Here is a 21562-nt window from a genome sequence, read left to right on the forward strand (position 1 = left end):
ATTGTAAGTGGAAGGAAATGAGTTAATATGTCGCACTCACCTTGTGCTGTCATATCCTAATCTTTCTTATTCTCCGTTATGGGCGACTATTTCCGTAGGTGACTGCAAATGTGTTAATAATAATAATAATAATAATAATAATAATAATATACTATGATTTAAAAAATGGTTCTGTACAAATGTTTTCCTGACTATCTTTTAAGAAACACTATTATATCTAATATATAGTTTAGGTTACAGCACTGAATACAGAGGCCTGATTTGTGAGATTTAGTGACAGATTTCAGTAAATGTGGAAAAAAAATCCTGTAGGGAATGAATTTAAACAATCAAGTGAACACATGAAATGTCACGGTCTTGCTAATTCTGACTGCCACTGCTTTTAAAATGTGCAGACTGAATTGTGTAAATCTGGCTTCCTCTGTGACATAGTATCCATAGAAAAGAAGAAGTTTTGCAAGTTTTGGGTTCTCTACATGTCTGACACTCTCTCTCACACACTAACAGAATTTAATTTTACCCTTTTAAGACAGCATTCAAGGTATTCATGTTCTTTCAGGTGTTTCCATTTTTTTCTGAAATGTTTGCAATACAGCATTTCTTCAAGTTGAAGGGAAAGGGTGCAGAAGTATTGCCATCCTAAATTAGGCGTTCCCTTTCAGTCAAGCGGACAAGACATTGTGACACAAAACAATGACTTGTCCGCTTGTTTTTTTCCCCCAGCATACACTGAATATCTTGCTAATTTGAAGTACAACCTGCAGTTTATACTTAATCACATTGTGAGTTCATTCAAGTGATTGTAAATCTATATTCATCTTTCTCTGTTCATGACAGAACTGAGTATGTGCTATCCGAGTTCATTCTTGTGGGATCCAGATCCGTGTAGGTTAGGTTTGTGTTGGAGTAGTTCATATAAACCTGTCCAGCGTTCTCCAACTGGGGAAGCCCTCCCCTGTGATGAGGGAAAAAAAGTTAAAACAGTTTGGGGTGGATCGATATCCCCTCTAGAATTGTGCCACCTGTAGCAACAGCTGAATTCTGTTTCTATGGTCCGAGCCAAAATAAGTAGAGAAAGCTAACAAGTTAAAAAAAAGCATGATTTTATCCTAAAAGATGTTTAAATGCGGTCGTATTTTTAAAAAATCCTAATTTATTATCTTGACTTCCCCCCAGTAAACATAAGAATGTTTTGTCAAAATATGATGGACAAATCGAGAGTAGAAATAATCCTATATATGTAAAACATAATCTACTGTATAACAGTACATGATAATGAACAAAAAAAAGACAGTGCTTCTTACGTTGTGTCCTTTCCAGACCTCTGCAAACCTGTTAAAATATTTAAAATACAGCAACAGCTATAAGTACCGAGCACATCTGCTTTTTTCAAAATTTTCTTCTCATGTTGTGCCAGGCGTTGTACCTTTAGCTCCAGTGTTGGCAACACCCCCCTTGTCTCTAGCCCTTTGCCAGCACAGCCAAAACACGGTCGTCATATTCATGACCACGGCCAGAAGAGACAGAGCCAAAGCACCTATTCCGACATTATCTGTAAAATAAATGCATTAAATTAGCAAAGTCACAAAAGGTCATATTGTGTGCATCAGAGTGCACGTTGACTGATGAGTGACAAGAAGTTGCTGAGGTCATGATTTGGGGCATTCAGAAAGGTTTTCACCACAAGCACTGATAAGTATTTCGCAACTGTGAAATGAGGTTAAAAACATTGGTTGCAGTCTTTACCCACTGAAATACCGGTACTGATAAATGTAAAGGCAGATATTGGTCCTGAAACCCTCCTCAAAACATAGTAAAACTTCAAAATGTCCGGATATAGTTACATGAAGTTAAATGAATAATCTGAAATTCATATGGAAGTATTCTTAATATATATAATATAATATAATCGGACATAGGCCCTGTCGTCATTATCACAACACAAAAAGCCTACTTGTCATCACACGCAGAAACTGCGTGTGACGAAATTGATGGTGCTTCTCCATAAGCTACGTTTACTCGGCAAAAGACCTAAATAAGTGTAAGTTACGGACTTGTAATTTGGCATTCTGCTGTTGTGGATACAGGTCGCTTACCTCTCGCTTACCTCTCACTGTCTTCCACTTACCTTACTTCAGTCAGCTAGTAGGAGGCAGATCACCACCCAAACATCTATTCATATTACCGCAGAAGGGAATGTGTGTTATGTTACCGCAAGTTTAGATTTCTGATGGATGTGGGGAAAAAACTGTCCTTAAGCCTATTTGTCCGTGCTTTGTGGGACCTATAGCGTCTGCCTCTGGGCAGTGTTAATCACTTTCTGCATGGCCTTTAATACAACTTTATATTGAGTTGTAATCTTATAACACCCGATTTTATAAGGAAAAACTATTAACAATAAGTTACTTTACTTATAGTCCTGCAATAAAAAAGTCTTAATACATGAAAATGGTAAGTTTTACTTGTACATTTTGAGAAAAAAAACAGATTAGCTCTCTTTGCCAAACACCTTACTAGAAGTTATATCGTACAAACCTTGACTATTAACCAATGGATTAATGCAGACAATATAGACCGCATGGCTGCGACTGTACCACCTGTATTGATTCATTTGAGCAAGGCAGCGGTATATACCGCTCTGCTGAGGCTCACTCAGGGTGAGATTGGTTCCCTCAATCACTACGTTCCAAATCTCTTCTTCCTTTCGTTCCAAGTAACTGGTACAATTATCGAGCCAGCTTGGTAAGGTGCAGTTCAGGATGACATTCTGTCCCGTTGTCACTGGGTTGTCTGGTGTAACTTCCAGATGAGGCACTGGGTAGAAACAGAGGAAAATAAAATCAATTTAGAAAGTTGTTGTTGTTAGTGCTGTTGAACGCAAGCTCTTCACTATTTTTGGTAGTTTAAAAAAATCTTACTGTCATGAAGACCTTGATATATTACCTGAATTGATATTTGTTTATATATATTTTGTTAAAAAGTAATTGTTTTCAACAATTTACATTTTGAAAATTATAGATTTTGACTCCCAATACTTTAAAGTCCTTTTTTTTATTATCTAATGCTTTTATTAAATGGAAAGGTTCCTCCTATCCATTCCCGCATTGTTCACTTAACACTGCAAGCCAAAAACATAGTTTATTTTTATTTTTTATTCACTCTGTTCACTGCTAAATTAATAATTTTCATAAATATGAAAGTTACCAGATGAAATGTTGTAAATCAGTGTTTGGGCTTCCGCTGTAAAAGCAATGAGAAACATTTAGAAAATATAATATGCATTCTGTACTATGATTTTAAATGTCTAAATTACCTGTGCAGCAGATGTAGCATAAGAGGAGTGAGAGTGAAAGGGACATTCTCTTGAGATTATTTCAGTCCAATGTGAGTTAAAGCACAGGTGAGGAGGGTGAGACTGGGGGAAGTGAGAGTGCCAATGGCAAAAGAAGGGAAGTGTTCAGTTCCCTCATAAATGTTCCGTTATTAAACAAGTCAGGCGCAGTAACAACTAGTGTTGAAATGAATAATCTGATGGGAAAATATGATAAATGGAATTTCTAGCACCAGGGTGGGCAAACCTTTCCACAAAGGGCCGCAGTGCGTGTGGTTTTCATTCCAACCCATAAAGAGAGGACACCTTTTCATCAATCTGTTGTCCTACAAATGCCAAAATTCCATCAGTGGACTGGTTTGCCCACACCTGTTTTAGCGTCATCATGTTTGGATATTTTAATTGTTAATACCGTCTAAATCTATTCAATTCAAATGGCAAAAAAGCAATAAGTTTTGGTGATGCCACCCAATAAAACTCCAAATGAGATTTAATTTAATTTAACAATAATTGATAATTCCCTATATTTTACAACAATAGATTTCCAATTCCTTGAAACTGGAAGGCATCAATGCTCATGTTTCAGTGGCAATGACCCCACTAGACAGCCACTTAACTCTGATTGGCAATGGGTGACAAACTATAGAAAGTTTTAGTCCCCTAAATTTCTAGTTATGAGACCCAAAAGTCCTGAAAACCAAAAGATTCACACTTTACTTTGGAAGCTGGAGGCCAGTAAAAGTAGACTTGAAGCGACTTTTAATAGTAAATGCTTTGGGAAAAGTCTTATCAGCTGCACTCGACACATTCTCTCTCGAACTATTTCCCACTTGTGGTCACCTTCAGGCACTGGCAGTGTTAGAACGCTCCAATTTTTGACCAGCCGAAATCTTTCTCCCCTTAGGCAAGCCAAGCTGAGAGGTCAGGACAAGTGGCTTGTTTTTTTTTTTAACACCTGAAGGAAGAATAGTTTTCTCCAATGAACCTAGCGTTTCAGTGGAAATATGCTTTTAGTTCATATGTAAAGGTCTCGCAAAATGGGATAAAGTTAAGGCACTGAATTGTTGATCCTCCTAATCCCAGCATGTAATTTTTGTAAATATTTTGCTCTTGTAGGTGTTTAGTTCTTTATAAAGCCCAAAATAAGATGCAATTGCACTTGCTTGATTAGGAAACCTGTCCACCAAAAAAAATGCTCACAGACTGGCTGTGACTTCCTCTTAATAAATGTGTTTGGAACACAATGGACAGCTAAAACATATACATACTGTCATGAAGTAAAGATAAATCATACACTTATCATGTGTGTGACATCTATAGTCATTTCTCATCATTATCATTTCATGACTCATTACTCATTCGTTCATTATTCTGTCCTAGATGTGCCACAGTTATGTTTGTCGAGGCTTACTGCAAGAAAAACTGTGTGTGTATGTGTGTGTGCGCTTCCATTTGCTTGTATGTACTGTATTTTTTATGCCTTTCATGTGCTAATGATGCTTATTATTTTCGGTGTGTAGTGCCTGCCCTTTGGTTATAACATGCAGGGTGTCATTAGATAACAGTTTTACACAAAGAAAAAAAGTTTTAATCTTATTCAATATTAATTGTTTTAAAAATAAACATCAAAGTACAAGAGTAAAAATTTCCCTTTTCAGCTACTTGGGCAAATACACACTTAGCCACCAGAGAGCGCCCAGTACCTTTTTATTTCCCCCAGGTTCCTGTCGGACTAAAGTAGAGCTTGTTTTCAAGGGCCTGTTTTGTGGTTGTTGTACCAATCAGAAAATTTAGGACAAAAATACAAATATAAAACATAGTTAACCTCATGGTTACTTTGTACCTAAGGATTTTGATGTCATTTTCTGTGAGGTTAGAAAGTTGTCAAGTAGGTATTTTCAACACTTGCACTTTTGCAAACATGAATATAAGGACAAAATCAACTTTCAACCCTATTTATTTTAAATATCTGCTGTAAAACACATGCCAAAAGGTCCCAAGTCTCTGTGTTCACAACTTGTGGACTTTGGCAAATAATAATAGCGTAGAAACGAAAGGCAGTGTGACATGAGAGATTGTAACAGCGTAGAACAACACAGTCATCACTGGTGTCCAGATGGGCGCTTTGTTTGCCAGGCAGGAAATGGCACAATACTCTGTGTCGTATTTCATTGTGCCACAAAATTGACATGACCATGGACATGGTCCTGACTCGAAAGATTCAGATTCATTTGCAAACTTCTGCTTTGCTTGCTCCCCATTTGAGGTCAGAAAAGACCTACAATGTTACCAATAGCTGAAAAACTGACTTTTGACCAGTTGATAGTCCTGACTAAGCCCCTTAAAAAATACACCATCTACAGCTGTCCCTTTAAAAAAAAAAATGAATTTGTTCCATGGCATTAATTGCGTTCAAAACACTCCTACCTCAAATAATCTTACCTTATTGAAATGAATGATCAGTACACTATTTGGACTATTTCAGACGATATGACACAAACACATACATCAATTATAATAATAGAATGTAAATTAATTAAAGTTTTTTTGCCACATTTTTTGATCTATTCAGTGGACATTGTCCTGCTCATTCTGGATTGTGCGCCTTAGTCAAATAGTAAAATACAGACATATATTGAACACAAGACATGGTTTCAGCCACTATTTAATCAAGCCACTTTAATATTATGCGTTCTTGCCAAAAAGAAAAGAATGCATGTCCGTGAGTATTATATAATGTAACACGACCACAGTTTAACACATCTGCCGAAACATTGTAAACAGAAGTTATCTAATAAGAAATTGAACAAATTTGAGAGTGCATGTCCACCCTGATGTGAGGCAGATACAGTACTTGCATTCTACCACAACTGCAATGTGCAGATGCTGCCCTCAGCCTCGTGTTGAACAGATGTCACGGGGAAGTTGATACCGTCCCAGGGCTGAGTGGGGGACAAATTACAATGCACTGAATTTAACCTTCAGATTACAGATGGCCCCTATCAGAAGCTGCCGGCAGGATTTGCTAGAGGTAAATACTGTGGGGGTAATCCAGCATGGGAGCCATAGGGCCACGGAACAGGCACCAGATGGTACTCATGTGTATATCTGTGTGCACAATCTGACGTTGGGATTAAGTTTCATTTGTCAGAGATCAATCTGTAGACCATCAGCGGATCATAACCCTAAACTCCCCACTGTTTGTTTTTAGCCTCGGTCCACTTTATTAAACTAAAATCACAAAAAAAAATCATTCAGTTTGACAAAATGCAACAAGTTAAAAAAACAAAAACAAATATTATTTGTGTGTATACACAGTAGTAACAGTCATATCCAAATCTGTTCAGACTTCTCTTTTCCTGTTCTACATGGTGCCCCTTCAGTAAATACAGTCAAAATGATCTTTTTATGCTACTTATATCTGAGTAGCCTATATTGTAGTAGTAGTAGTAGTCGTAGTTGTCGTAGTAGTAGTAGTGGTGGTAGTAGTTGTAGTAGTAGTAGTGGTGGTGGTAGTAGTGGTGGTAGTATAGTAGTCGTAGTAGTAGTATAGTAGTCGTAGTAGTAGTATAGTAGTCGTAGTAGTAGTATAGTAGTCGTAGTAGTAGTATAGTAGTCGTAGTAGTAGTATAGTAGTCGTAGTAGTAGTGGTGTTGGTAGTAGTAGTAGTAGTGGTGTTGGTAGTAGTAGTAGTAGTGGTGTTGGTAGTAGTAGTAGTATTGGTGTTGGTAGTAGTAGTAGTAGTAGTAGTAGTAGTAGTAGTAGTAGTAGTAGTGGTGGTGGTAGTGGTAGTGGTAATAGTGGTGGTAGTAGTCGTAGTAGTGGTGGTGGTAGTGGTAATAGTGGTGGTAGTAGTCGTAGTAGTAGTAGTGGTGCTGGTAGTAGTAGTAGTGGTGGTAGTAGTAGTAGTAGTAGTGGTGGTGGTGTTGGTAGTGGTAGTAGTATTGGTGTTGGTAGTAGTAGTAGTAGTATTCGTGTTGGTAGTAGTAGTAGTATTCGTGTTGGTAGTAGTAGTAGTATTCGTGTTGGTAGTAGTATTCGTGTTGGTAGTAATAGTAGTAGTATTGGTGTTGGTAGTAATAGTAGTAGTGGTGTTGGTAGTAGTAGTAGTATTGGTGTTGGTGGTAGTAGTAGTAGTAGTAGTGGTGATGGTAGTAGTAGTAGTAGTAGTAGTACTGGTAGCAATAGTAGTGGTGGTAGTAGTTTTAGTAGTAGTAGTAGTATATACAAGTAGCATACTTTAAGTAAGCCTGCATTTTTGCTGCATTTTTTTCTATATTAATACTTGCTGTCATTTGTCCTAAAATATTTACCATGATGGTAATTGATTATCATTTCTTCATCCAAACAAAAGTTCCATGCGATTATATTGGGAAAAGAGTTGCATGCATTGAGTGACCTTTGGCGCCAGGTGAACAGAGAAAGCAAACGTGAGCGTGCACACTTTGACTTTCAACCTCAATTTTCCTCACGGCGAGAAATATCAGACGGACAAGGAGGCGAGAAGCAAACTGCTAAACAAAGGCAAAGAGACAAGGGTGCCTCCCTTAATTCTCCGACTGCGAGAGGTTGGCGGGCTCGTTGGAGCTGGCACGCTACGATTACCATCCTGTGTTACATTTCCTCCCACACATTACTCTTCCTCTCCCCCTGTTCTTGTCGCTCACACCCTCTTTGTCCTTGGCGTAATTTCCTCGTACGACATTAGCAAGCAGGCGACTAATGAATTTTCTTATCTATGTGAATTCGGTGGCTTTTGTGATCACAGGCATTGTTTTCACTTTTACTATTCCCCAAATTGGAGGCGTGCTTAAAAAGGAAGGATGGAACATAGGCGGAGTGGAATTTTCAATTTGCATTCTTCACAAGAGTAAAGTAAATATTTGGCTTTTGCTGGAAGGTGATATTTTATTATAGCATTGACATCATTTCCAGCCCATGAGTTAACTAAGTATTTTAATGCTAGACTGGTTTTGAGCAATGGATTGACCAATGTATCATAGTATTGGAAAAACTGAAATGCAATTGAAATAATTTACTTGGAGAAATGTTACACTGAATCTGAAATTTTACGGATGCAAGAAGAACATTTGAGTTAATATACAACATTTCTACTCATTCTCACTATACGATTATAGTACTAATAATAACTGGTTTGAAAATTAACAGCCTACACAGCTCTCTTTTTTCAAATGCAATTTTAATTTTGATTGAATACTTAGTTTTGAGAATAACAACCAGTAAAATAGTCCCGTTCAGCCACTATGCGATTTATTTTCAATGGGAGACGGGTACAAAAAATGTTTTTTTGCCTTTTTTTAAGTAACAACTATCGAAAACCATGACGAGATGATTTCCTTTTGTTGTCCACTCTTGATCCTTGTGGCAGTTCAGTTCCAGGATTTGATTTTGACACCTATGTCCTAACCCTTGAAGTCAATACACAGTAGTACATCTACCTTGTTGACAAATAGGTCTTAATGACAACATCAGCAAGCCCACAGCGACTTTCTCTTCAAAGTAGTTAGTGACTTTGTGACCCGTGACGCCTTGTTAAATCCCAGTAGTAGTGCGGACTATTCCAAGTGACATCTTGCTAAATGCAGGTTCAAACGCTCACACGCACACACTGTAAGTGCTAAACATATTCTTCTAACACCTTTTTAGATAACAGAATGCAAATGGGGTGTGATGATAGGATAAGGGTGACGAAAAGTGAAAAAAAGATTAAATGGTGAGAAGTGGGGCATCAAAACAAGCAAGCTCATTTATAAATTCACTTAAGGATTCACACAATTAGATGTCCTCAAACTTTTGGGTCCCGTTATGAGCAATGTGGGTTTGTATAGCAAGCCAACCCCCCTCTCCCCACCAACATTTTTTAAATATACAACATTAAAATTTACTGCAATTGCATTTACTACCAGCCACTCCCCAATTTATGAACACCCACCACAGCAACAATAGCGTATGTACGCATCAGCCACTTTTTTGTTGTGGCTCCCTTAAATGTGAATATCTGGCGCTGCGATCAGTTTGAATTAATTTTTTTAAGCCTAAGGCTTCATCCACTTCATTACTTTTATGTAAACAAAGATAAGACGGAACTCTCCGCGTGCTGCGTTTACTGGATGGATTAAATTAAATTGAGGTGAAGAAATCAGCAGCAAAGTGCCCATTGCATAGCTTCAATGTGCGCTTTTCTATTAGATGTAGTATGCAGTTGCGTGAGATTAGCCTATTTAATGTTGCCTCACTAATGAGAAAGCACTGCAGGCCTCGTGAAACGTCACTGGGAACATGATTATTGAGGAACCTGAATTGGACTCGTCTCATGTAGTTTATGAGCACACAATGCATGTAACACATAAAATTGGGGTTAGATGGAGGCCATGCAGATGGCCAAAAACTATTGATTGAGGTTTTACATAGTTATTTCATTCCAGGTATTCATGATACATATTTTGTTTTTTTTAAATGAATCTTTTTAAATTTGCAGTACTTTTGTGTTTATACCCTGTATTTACGCTGCTTCTTTTCTTATCTGAACATTTTAACCTGTTACATTTGTCAGGAACTTTAACATTTAGCATTCACTTCATACAAAACAATTTGTAAAAATGCACTGTTTTAAATGATAAGAATGCAATGTCTTGTATTAATCACTTCAATTTAGTTCAAGTTTCAATAATAATTAGTGGTGAAATACTAAAGAACTTTGACAATATTTACTGTCCAATTTTAGACATAAAACACCAATTGTATGATGTTTCAATAGTTTTTTTTTTTTACAGAGATAAGACTTGACCCATTGAACATTACATAATAATTTCTTATTATGATTTAAAGTAAGGATTATTCTACCTGTTGAGGTCAAGTGGCAGTGTTTGTTTTTCTTATTATTAAATGAAAAATAGCTCATCTGCTTCATCACACTGCAGCACTCTCTCTCAAAGTAATGCTCTCTGAAGACGTTGCAAACTTATGCAGGCACTAAATTACGGTTGCTGAGAAGTGTCAGGCTAATTGCATATTACAAAGGAAAAATTGTCACAATACAATTTGCTTCATTGATTGCGATCATTGCGAGCATTCAATTTCCATTGACAGTGGGTGGGACTCAATCCCATTCTATGAGTTAACATGTAGTGTTAGTATGTCTCCGTCGTGCACTGTATTGTGCTTTTCTATGCCATTAACTCAGACATCCGTTGTGTCCAAGAGCCCACGCAAGCCTCATTACACTGGCCTCGTCATCCAACTACAAACAGCCAGTACCCACCAGTATGTCCCTTCCCACTATGACATATGGCATTGTTTTTTTTTTCTTCCTTTGGAAGCAGCCAGTGGAAGAACAGACGAGCGCTAAATGACCAGAAAATGAAAACAGCCCAATGAAGGCGAAGCCAAAGCGAGACAGTGAAAACGAGAGAAGCGCAGAGTTGTAGAAAAGAAATGAGTAATGGAGGGAGGTGGGGAGAAAGGGCTTGAGAGGGTGTGAAATGAGAGAAGAGAGTTTAATTTGTTTTTTTCGCCAGTGTTGCGCCGTCACAGAAATGTGTTTACCAGCCCCTGCTTGGCCATTAGTGACACTCGGGTGCCCCTGCAGGAGAAACCAAATAGGTTCATAACTGCCTCATGTATCCTCCAAATGTTCCCATAGCTCTCCGTCTGTTGGACTGTGTCACTCCGTATGGCTCTACGCCGACCTTCATCAGATCATTTTCCACCTTTCCCAGTCTTCGTTTGACTTTTTGTATTGTTCTCACAAAAGTATATTGCCTACATCATGTCAAACAGTTTAGTTGTGAAGGTGGGCTTTATTCTTAGTCTTAAATTGAGTTAGCCTTGGGCTGGCTTTCTTACAATACAGGTCATCCATTCTGACTATGCACATTTCTTTCTTATTATACCTTAACCTTAACCTTGACCTTAACCTTGACCTTAACCTTAAACTTAAACTTAAACTTAAACTTAACCTTAACCTTAACCCTAACCCTAACCCTAACCTTAACCCTAACCTTAACCTTAACCTTAACCTTAACCCTAACCTTAACCCTAACCCTAACCCCTAAACCCCTAAACCCCCAAACCCTAAACCCCCAAACCCTTAACCCCCAAACCCTAAACCCCCAAACCCTAAACCCCCAAACCCTAAACCCCCAAACCCTAAACCCCCAAACCCTAAACCCCCAAACCCTAACCCCTAAACCCTAAACCCTAACCCTTGCTGTGTGAAAGACTCGTTCGTCAATCAGGTGACGCAAGGAGTCACCATGGTAGCAACTCAGGAATCATCACTGCTTTTTGTCTTTCAACCTGGCTGCGTTTTCTATCTTTTGCCCGCAAGACCTCTCACACTATTCTTTTTGCTGTTTTGGACCATAGCCTAAGGCAGGTTGCAAGAGCCTTCGCTATCAAGTCACTTATACCAACTCAAACAAGCTTTAACACACTGTTTTTTATTGTTGAGACATAAAACCAAATGTTTTTCTTTGTGATAGATATGAAAATCAATAATCAACTACTATTACAACAAGTCTTTCGGGCGTTTTCTACTTGAAGTCGCTCTTCATTGTTGACATTGCAGTTAGTCAGATTGAATATTTTGTGTTACATCATTCCAAACTCTGACCCTTGATCGTCAAATTCAGAATGTTAATATGCACGCTGTCAGCGAGTTGAGATCTGAAATGTCATATTTTTATCTTTTAGGAATTTATGCATTCCTTTGGAAGGAACCGAGGTCCGTTTTAATGTATTTAGGTGATGAATTTATTGCAATGGTTACTTGATTTGTTTAGTGGGTGACTGTCAGCAACTCGTTTATAGGATGGACATTTGAAGTATAGATTTAATGTATCGCAGCAGTATAACTCGTTAATTATCTAATTTAGAAAACAAATTGATTGTTCTTTACATTTATTGGCAAAGTTGTGACGAAAGAACTCGAAATACCGAGATACGAAATGTATGCGAAAGAAAACGCCTGCAGTAAAGCGGCAGGTTCTTTTTCTTGAGTTAACATTCCCTTTCACATTGTTGACCCGAAGCTGTTGACTTAGGGCAGGCCTGGAAGAAAACTAAAAGAGACAAATCAGAGTGAGATATATGGTGGAACCAAAAGAGAAAACAATTGTTTGTCTGTCTATCAACATCAGGAAAAGTTAGTGTGTGTTTCATTGTGTATGTGTGCGTCCTAAGAGGATTTAAGCAGGGAAAGCTGCTGGAAGTAATCTTGCGGCCCTCGCCTGATAACAGCTCTCCACCTGGAACCTCTTACGGTACACCATCAATCAAGAATGTGTACTTTGCTAGAGATGGGGGGCAAGGATGGTAGATTTTTTTAGATGAGTTATTAAATAATACACAGTAATGTACATCACTGTTCCAGATGTGTTGTTCTTTAGATGCTATATAAACAGCGTTGAGTAGAATTTTCTCCATTCTACTAGCCTACTTGTTAGGCTTGTTAAAAGGCTACATTTTTTGTCAATATTTGTTAATGATTCATTTATCAACAAAATACTACTTGAATATTGCCAGAGAATTCTAATTTTACAGAGCACATGATGGATTTCGAGACATTTTCTCTTGCAAATATTCATCAGGATGCACGTTATCAAATGGCATATCTTATGATGTTCCTGATTTAATGGGCCCTCAGCTCTAACGCGTCTGACAGATAATCAATGACCCACTCAGCTGGCCCGATACGATGACCTCTTTGCAGGAGAGAGCCTCAATCTCGTCATGCCAGTGTAAACACTATGGATTCCCATCTGGGCTTTTGACAAAATTGTCACACATCTTCTGTCACCACCTTTTGTGTGCTCTTATCTTGGGTTGTGTAGTCCTACTGGCACACAACTAATACCCAGATTAGTACACAGGCTACAAAAAATGGGAATGCCCATACTGCCTGGTTTTGCAGAGTTCATGGAATGAGGTTCACAACATTAATGGAGCAGGAATTAATACCTCTTTAGACGGGCACTAATTTAACTCATTGGCTGCCATTGAAGGTGCAAGTCATCCAATCCGGTGTTCTTTTTTTTTTTTACAAAATGTACAGTCATCTCTTGATAATTGCCAGGCATTCCCAGGCAAACTGTACTGTTAAAATGCAATGTATGTAATACTATGACAAAATACAAAAATATATATTTTTGTGGGCCTTAAGCAGCGCGACTTTCAGTTTTTAGTAATTTTGTTATTATTGACATCTCAATTTACGAATGCATTTATGTAAAAAAATATTTGTCATCTTGAAATATAGTAGAATACATTAAAACAAAAGACAGATTAATGGATTATGGAAGTTTAACAGCAAACACAATCAGACTTAAAAGGAAAAAAAAGATAAATCAAAAATACATCAGAAACTGCCAGGCACGAGGAGAGGTTTTTTGGAATCAGTCCATTTTCAAAACTGCTCATCAGTTCGGGGGGGGATTTCCCTATAAAATCCCCACAAAAGTAATCTCAGTTGAAGAAACAAATCGCTTGACCACAATCCATTCAAACCTCATCCTCCCACTGGGCCCACCCATTTTCTCCGTTGTCTTGACATGCTCAAATCAGGATGCTCGGTAAACATACCGATGAACCAGAATGGCCTCTCAGAGTGCCTGAAAGGGTCGAGCTGTGATACAAGTGACCACGAAAACCGCTAAATGAAATGTGACGCTACCTGGACGCATTTGCAGTCATCTCTTGGGACACTAATTCCAACTCTTATGTATATATATGGTATTTGTGTGTATGGGAGACATGTCCTGCCATTTACTGCTAATGCCGTTGTCCCAAAGACTTTTAATCCAGATTATCAACAGCATAAAGTCATTGACTCTGCCTTGGCACAATAACCTCGGCCCCAGAATGCTTTGCTTGGCATCATCACCTCAGTGTCAAAGCACTGCTCCATCAAGGTGAATGATGAGCATTCTATCCTCCCCCAAACAGACACAATATCCTCTAGGAGGCACTGTGTATCCAGCTAGGCGAGCAGGTTCTCCTCAGCGATGGGGTTTTAGGCATCACGTCCACAGCACTCCGCTTGACCCATTTGATTGCAGTCACAATGTTTTGTTGCATCTTTTGACTTCACTCTGTGAGGCAGCAATGCAGAACATCCATTTTTAATTAACGCCCAACTTCATTGATAGAAATGATATTCCCTGCACTTATTGCTGCAATACACTCAAATACTGGCAGTTGTCTATGCTATTTATTTATTTTAACAGAGTGGACACACTGAATACAGTCATCGGGCTCATAGATTTAACATGGAGTTCCAATGGGCTAAAGCCAAACTCCTATTGGTTCAATCGCTTAGTTTTTTTTCCATGTCATCCTAACTTTTTTTTTCTTTATTCTTTCTTGACTGAATTTTGAAGACCAACAGAACAATGTGTTCTATGATTATATGCACCAGGAAACTATGAAATTCCAGACCTACTCCTCCCCATTAAAATACATTGATCAGAAACTGGAGGACTGAGCCTACAAAAGCAGTCTTGGATGTTATTTCTGATTCTCTTCAAGCATTCTGACCACCTTAAACTGGTCATTTTCTACTCAAATAGTGAACATATCCTCTCGGGCAACCCGTGGCGAGCACCAAATAATGCTTCGCTGTCTGCTTCCCTCCTTCCATTTTCTTTTTATTCCGAATCATACTTTGCAAGGCCAACAATGGACAACAAGCCTCGGCTCATCATCTCCATGTGTCTATTTCCCAGCATGTTCACTGACGAAGATTACCCTCCTTCGATGAGCTTCCTCATTGGGGGCCCATTGTTCACCGTCACTCTACTTCTTTTCCTGTGCCATGAAAGCACTGTGGCGTGGCGATATTATTTACCGACGGGGTCTAATTGGAATCAGCTAGAATGCGCGGCAACCATCAGGTGGGAGGTGTTTTACCGCTCAGCGGGCATCAAACATGGAGGATGAGACTTATCAACAGACTGCAGTGAGCTAGTTTTGTTTGGGAGAGGATTGCTCGCTAAGTAACGTGATGTCATCGCGTTTGATCTGGCTGGGCTATACTGGTGGGAAGTACAAATACTTACTGTGCCTTGTTACTGCATTTGTTAGGCGTCTGTTGTAATTGAGCGTGCTTATTAAAAGTACAATTTAGACCCCCAAATTGACAGTTTTTTTTAACAGATTTCGCCATTTTAGGCAGTTTATCTGACTAAATGGTGGTTACCAAGGAGTTGTGGTTTCTTATTTGTTTTTCAATGTTGAAGAATTCCTTTTTCAAACATCTCCTGATAAAGGATCAACTTTGATGCAGTCACTGTTGTCATGCTGACTCAAAGTCAACCTTTTCAAACAATCTCTTTTCTTTTATCAATGTGCAAAATATTCCACTAAAAAGGCCAACTGGTGATTCATGGGCACACAAAGCTGTCATTTTCTTTTTCAAAAAACAATCATTCATGTACCAAAGCCAAAATCTCTATTTAAAGTAGACTCTAATGGAACATGAAATTATGACATAGTGAAGCAGACCCTTTAATGAGCTACTTTTGATATAGAATAGAATCACTTAAGTTTTGTTCCTGTCCTGGACTGGTCGCTTGTCAATCTCAGAACATATCAAACAACCAGTCAAACTCACATTCAAACCTATTCACAATAATATCAATGTACCTAGATAGATCACCACCTTTTCTGCAGCTCTTTAGGGAAATGCATTATCCTGTTTAGACATTTGCAGCTGATAAATGTGTGATGTTTTCTCTATTTTTTGTGCAAATTCCCTCGTTTATTAAACGCTGCAAATGTGCGGCGGAGCAAGCCGAGTATCAACAAGGCAGACACTCTTGCCACTTGCAGGTTATTACATGCTGTCATTGTTTAATTCCTGCTCATTAAATGCTCCAGACAATGAAAAAGCACCTCCGTCTTGTGGCAGCCTCTTTGTTAACCCTCTTATCTCATTCCGCCTCCAATTCTTGTTACCTCTCTCTGCCGCCGCCAGGCTTTTGTGCCTATTGTCTGACACTCAAGGACCATTTGACGGCATTTTCCGTGCCACCCGTTAAATATCCTCATTCATCTCTCGAGTGAAAACCGACGAGAGGGAAAACTGTGAGCGATGACGACCACAACGCGTGGAAGCCTTGGGACGTCACACGCTACTAACAGAGCAGCCTTAGTGACAGTGGTGATATAAAGTGTCATAACCTGCCGTCCTTGGATGCAGGCTTTTAAGAGACCCCGATAATTTCAACCTAGTGTAGGTGAAAGCCTTCCTCTCGCCACTCACAGGACACAAGATGGAATAAAATGCTACGATTTTTTTTGATTTGCTAAGAAGGTAACAAAATAAATAACTTTTTAGTAAAAAAAAACAATATGCATATGTATATTTTTGTACAGCACTTAAAAAAAAAGGAAATTTAACTCTTTTTTTTTTCTCTCGCAAGAACAACTCGCAAGTCAACTTTTGGATAGGTTTTCCCCTCACGAGCTTTTCAACCATGTTAAACTACCACTTTTTGGTAACTGAGCTTTAATCGTCATCTCATTTCATCTCATCTACTTTTCTGAACCGCTTTAGGGTCATGGGGGGTGCTGGAGCCAATCCCAGCTGTTTCTGGGCCATGCGCACTCGCACCCATACGTAGGGGCAATTAAGAGTGTCCAATCAACCTACCATGCATGTTTTTGGAATGTGGGAGGAAACCGGAGTACCCGGAGGAAACCCAAGCATGCCCAGGGGGAACATGCAAAACTCCACACAGGTGGACGTGACCTGAATTCGAACCCAGGATCCCAGAGCTGTGAGGCCGACGCGCTAGCCACTCGCTCCACCGGCTGCATTTTCATCGTCATAATGATACAAATTAATCATATTGGTGACATTTATTTCCCAACACTCAATTGTAGGGATACCAATACTACTACTACTGGACATGTCTGCTCCCATGGGCATCCAGGCATAGTGTTGCAAGCATGGGTTTGTTATGAAATGATGTTAGGATGATCTTTATTATTTGGGTTTAAGGGTTCTGTCATTGCCTGCTGTAGGGCCAGATCAGAATTGTTCCGCCAGCAACTCCTAATTCTACTTCAAATAGCATTCCAAGTTGGTATTTTACTTCTAATTTAATCTCTGTGGACATATTGTGAATCATTTGTTTCAAAGAGAGTTATTTTGTAATTAGAAGAGTTTGAGGAGGGCTGACAAAGATCAAGCGTATCACCTAGCTTGAGCTTGTTCACCTAAACACAACTCAGAAGCATTGGAGTGCAGAAAGGCTCAGATAAGAGGAGGCATACATACAAAAAGCTTTGCACCGCTGTAATTACTTTCATTTCATGGCCTTGCGCGCACATGCAGGTAGACTCATTATGGTTATTGCTCTTCGGCACCGCCTGTAGAGAGCACAGGTGCACACGGAGGCTAAATGAACTTTTCATCATGGACTAAATGCCTATTTCGTTCCAAGATGTAATAGGGTCCCAACCAAAAGCAAAACATAATGTGCCTTGAGATCCAAATCTATCCCTTCACAACAGTTGTAACTCAAAACACTCTTATCCCAAATCCTCTGCCCACAGAAATGGTAAATACCATTACTTATCCATTCATTAGAAAAATCTAATCCTTGGGACGGCGTGGCTCAGTGGTTCAGTAGTTGTTCCCAAAGTCAGAAGTTGCAATTTCAATTCCCTGGCCTGGTGACCTCGTTTAGCAAGATACTGAACCCTACATTGCTCCTGACGTCGAGTCATCAATAAATGGCGAGTACTTCTATAGCACATTTAGCTACACGTTTTTATCATGCCCAAAGTGCTTTCACCTACACATTCAGACACTAGGCACTGCGCACCCACTGGGATAAATTAGGGTTCAGCGGTATTGTGTCAAAGCACTTGGAGTGCCGTGAAGGTGCTATACAAGTATAAGTCTATTTACTGTAAACAAACTTCGTTACAAGTCTGCAGTATGACTCATTACTTATTTTGTTTATGTATGCAATTCTTTCAGTACTGATGGAGGGATCAACATGCTAATAAATCAAAGTGATGTGTATGGCTGTGAGTCCTGTCATGGCCTAGTGATCTACTGTTGCCGAGGAACAGGTTGCTAATGTAGATAAATCTCTACAGCCATTACTGCAGTGGGGAGTCACTTCATTAGCAGTCCCCTGCTAATGAATTTGTTTAGTCCTTTTTTTAATAGTCTTTCCCCAGTCTGTCCTTCCATCCCAAACTCTCGCCCCAGTTTTATAATTTGTGCCGGTGTAAAAGAACCTTGTAAAGCACTTCTATATTTTTTTCCAGCGAGAGTTGATGTCTAAGAGCTTCAACGTTATACGGTGGTGGATCTTATTTTCGTGTGTGTGTGAGTTTTGCGATCTTTGGCTCCTGACACAAACAAAATTCACCACGGTTGCAAGTGAGATGAAATTCAAGGCAGAGAGTAGAAGGAAAATAAACATGCAAGTAAATATTTGCGCGTGTCCTTGTGCCTGAAGTCAATGGTTCTTATGAGTCAAGATGTTCTTTTTTATAGTACACTTACACTATGCAAATATAGTAGTTGAAATATGATACAGCTTATGGTGAAAAGCCAAACATCCCTGAGGTAGACTATTACAGTTTTTTCTCGGTCGCATTTGTGCTTTTCACAGATGAGAAAGAAAATTCTCTTTTCTATGAGTTCAACCTCTCTCCAACATTTAGATTTTTTTTGCACATATCATAGAGGAATTTTCTCCTTCCTCTGAACAAATTACTAATGTGTTTGGACATATATCAGTTGCGTCATTTTCACTTTCATACTTGATAAATAACCTTATAAACGGTTATTTTCTTTGTCCATTTTTAAACAGAAGTGCAATGCAAGTTAACACATTCTTACAGTTCAGTAAATACTGTGACATATATTTTTGGTGTGGTGAGTTACGTTTTTTTCTGTTACTCGAACAGGTAAGGAAATTTACCGTAAGCCATGTTGATACTAGTAATGGGTTGGCCTTTTTGGGGAAGACTGCAATTGCTTGTTTTTGTTGTTGCTTTTCCGACCCCTTCCTGTTTTCTGTTTTATGTGGTTTGTTCTCGTCTGCTGAGTTGCTGGTGAGATTTTATTTGCTGCCATTTGTTTTGAGCTCCTGCTCCTGTCGCTGCTAGCATCAAGTGTGCACTTATTTGTTGTGGATTAGTAATAGCCTTCAGCCAGTCTCCTTTAGACAAGGAGGCAACACAGTGTTTTAAATGAGGAAGAGTTGCAGCAGAAGATGTAGACTTCCAGGTGTGACAAATGGTTTTAAAAATGGCTCATTGGCCAGCAAAAGGAGCCCATTAGCAGAATTAGAATAGGGCTGCAGGAAGGTCAAGCCTAGCCGTGTCGCGATGTTCTTGATGCACTGAAATGTACAAAGAGAGCGAGTGGATTGTGTAGATTTACAAACTCAAGGTCAGAAGTCAAAATCGTTTGAAAAATTTGGAGGTAGTACATCATCCACTTTCTGCAGTGCATCACATCATACGCCCACTCATGTTCTTGGCTGTGAAATCTTAGTTGCTTTCAAACCTCAATCTCAATAAATTGGTCCATCAGAAATGTAAAAGTACAGCCATTATTCCAAGTGTGGACAGTGGACAATTTGCAGTTATCTTAATAATAAAAAGAAACAAACACTATTTTTTTAACGAAACCCTTAGGCAGCAAAATTCCCCCTCGCCCCTGGATTTCAATCCCTGATTCCACATTTATGATCCATTGAAAGGTAATAAAGGTAATTAATGAAATGTAATGTCCATCGAATGAATCGGTCACATCCATATACTTAATGGAAATAAGCGCAACCAGTAATTTATGTTGGGACGTCAGGCCGACTGCTTTTATAATGCTAAGAAGAAGGTTTACTGTCATTCACAGTCACCTGCTTAGCATCTTAGCACCGCAACACTCACACACACACGCACACAAGGTGTTAAGAATTCTAATGATTAATGGGGCGGTAAATGAGATTGTTACTGATGTGTGCTGAAGAGGTGAGCCGAGGTGTGGGGAGCGGGTGGTGCTGATGTAGCGACGCAAACTGCGTGAAGATTCTGCCATGCATATTAGATTTAAATCAAATTTTGCTTATAGCTTTGGAAAATGATAGAACACCTATATCATATGTGATGTCTTCTTTAAGTATGACTATTAACATCAATTATGTTTTTTAACCTTAGACAATTTTAGAAAGAATTTTCACATTTGTTAAATCTCACAGGACGTTATATTGGGGATTTAAGAATATCAGGATGCATTATGAAACTTTGATAAGGTTCAGCTGAATGAGCGTTTAATGACTACATGCATTTATTGTACAAGTGATGACAAAAAGGAAAGAATAGGACAACTGAGCGCTAGTGTGATAAGAACAACTGGGCATGTAATTCAATCACTTAATTCACAAGACCCACTTTCTACTATTGTCTCAGATAATGATCTATTTGATGTCACACACATCCTCAGAGGATACATGCGCATGCATACGTTTGCACATTTATTTGATATAAATCAAACGAGCCTTATGTGTTCATGAACATGGGACTTTTTCCACAGCATTATTCAAGATAAGCATTTGCATAATCTGCCAAGCCCCAGTCGTTATTTTTTTTATGTGCCATACATGCGTTGCCAGTCTGACATTGTATGAATTATAATGTACTCTGGAAAACATTTAAACCCTCCTCCCGTAAAAAATGCTTTTATGAAAATTCAGATTTTTTTTGTCAACAATGCATAGACTACAACCATATACTGTACTTATACATTAAATATTTTGTTGCGTAGGAATGTGCTCAACAAATGCCTTCAAACTGATATTTAATGGCAACTCAAACAATAATGGATTATGGAGATTCTGTTGGGATCCAAAGAGACTCTGCCAATCTTCTTTGCCATTGGGAGAACAAAATGGAATGAATCACACAAACTATAAATCAGACAATGCAACAGTTGTAATTCACTTGGAAACATACCCATGGTAATTTCACTCAATGTGGTGTCCCCCGCCAACATTCATTATTCCTGCTCAAACAGCAGCGCCATGCTTGGCGCTGCGTCTACGATGGACTTCTAAAATATGGCCCATTTTGCACACCGACTTGTCAAATTCCCAATGAATAATAGCCATTCATGCATAACACATCAAATTGGAAATGAATGGGCAACCCATCATCTAGATGGCAGATTTCCATATGGAAACC

The 21562-nt window shown here is 38.9% G+C and overlaps 2 protein-coding genes across 3 annotated transcripts in view; one reads left to right on the forward strand and one right to left on the reverse strand.

Annotated features, from left to right (window-relative positions):
- The window catches only part of pacrg (PARK2 co-regulated), a 151121-nt gene that overhangs the window by 7552 nt on the left and 122007 nt on the right, over positions 1-21562 (forward strand). The gene's annotated exons all lie outside the window — the stretch shown is intronic.
- Positions 121-3416, reverse strand: LOC144089405 (uncharacterized). Its single transcript, XM_077620214.1, has 6 exons — positions 3314-3416; positions 3205-3240; positions 2536-2814; positions 1427-1552; positions 1305-1332; positions 121-955 (listed from the first exon to the last, which is right to left on the reverse strand). The coding sequence occupies exons 1-6, from the start codon at positions 3357-3359 to the stop codon at positions 829-831; spliced, it is 642 nt and encodes a 213-aa protein (XP_077476340.1). The 5' UTR covers positions 3360-3416; the 3' UTR covers positions 121-828.

Source organism: Stigmatopora argus, chromosome 15 (assembly GCF_051989625.1).
Source record: "Stigmatopora argus isolate UIUO_Sarg chromosome 15, RoL_Sarg_1.0, whole genome shotgun sequence".
NCBI classification, from domain to species: Eukaryota; Metazoa; Chordata; class Actinopteri; order Syngnathiformes; family Syngnathidae; genus Stigmatopora; species Stigmatopora argus.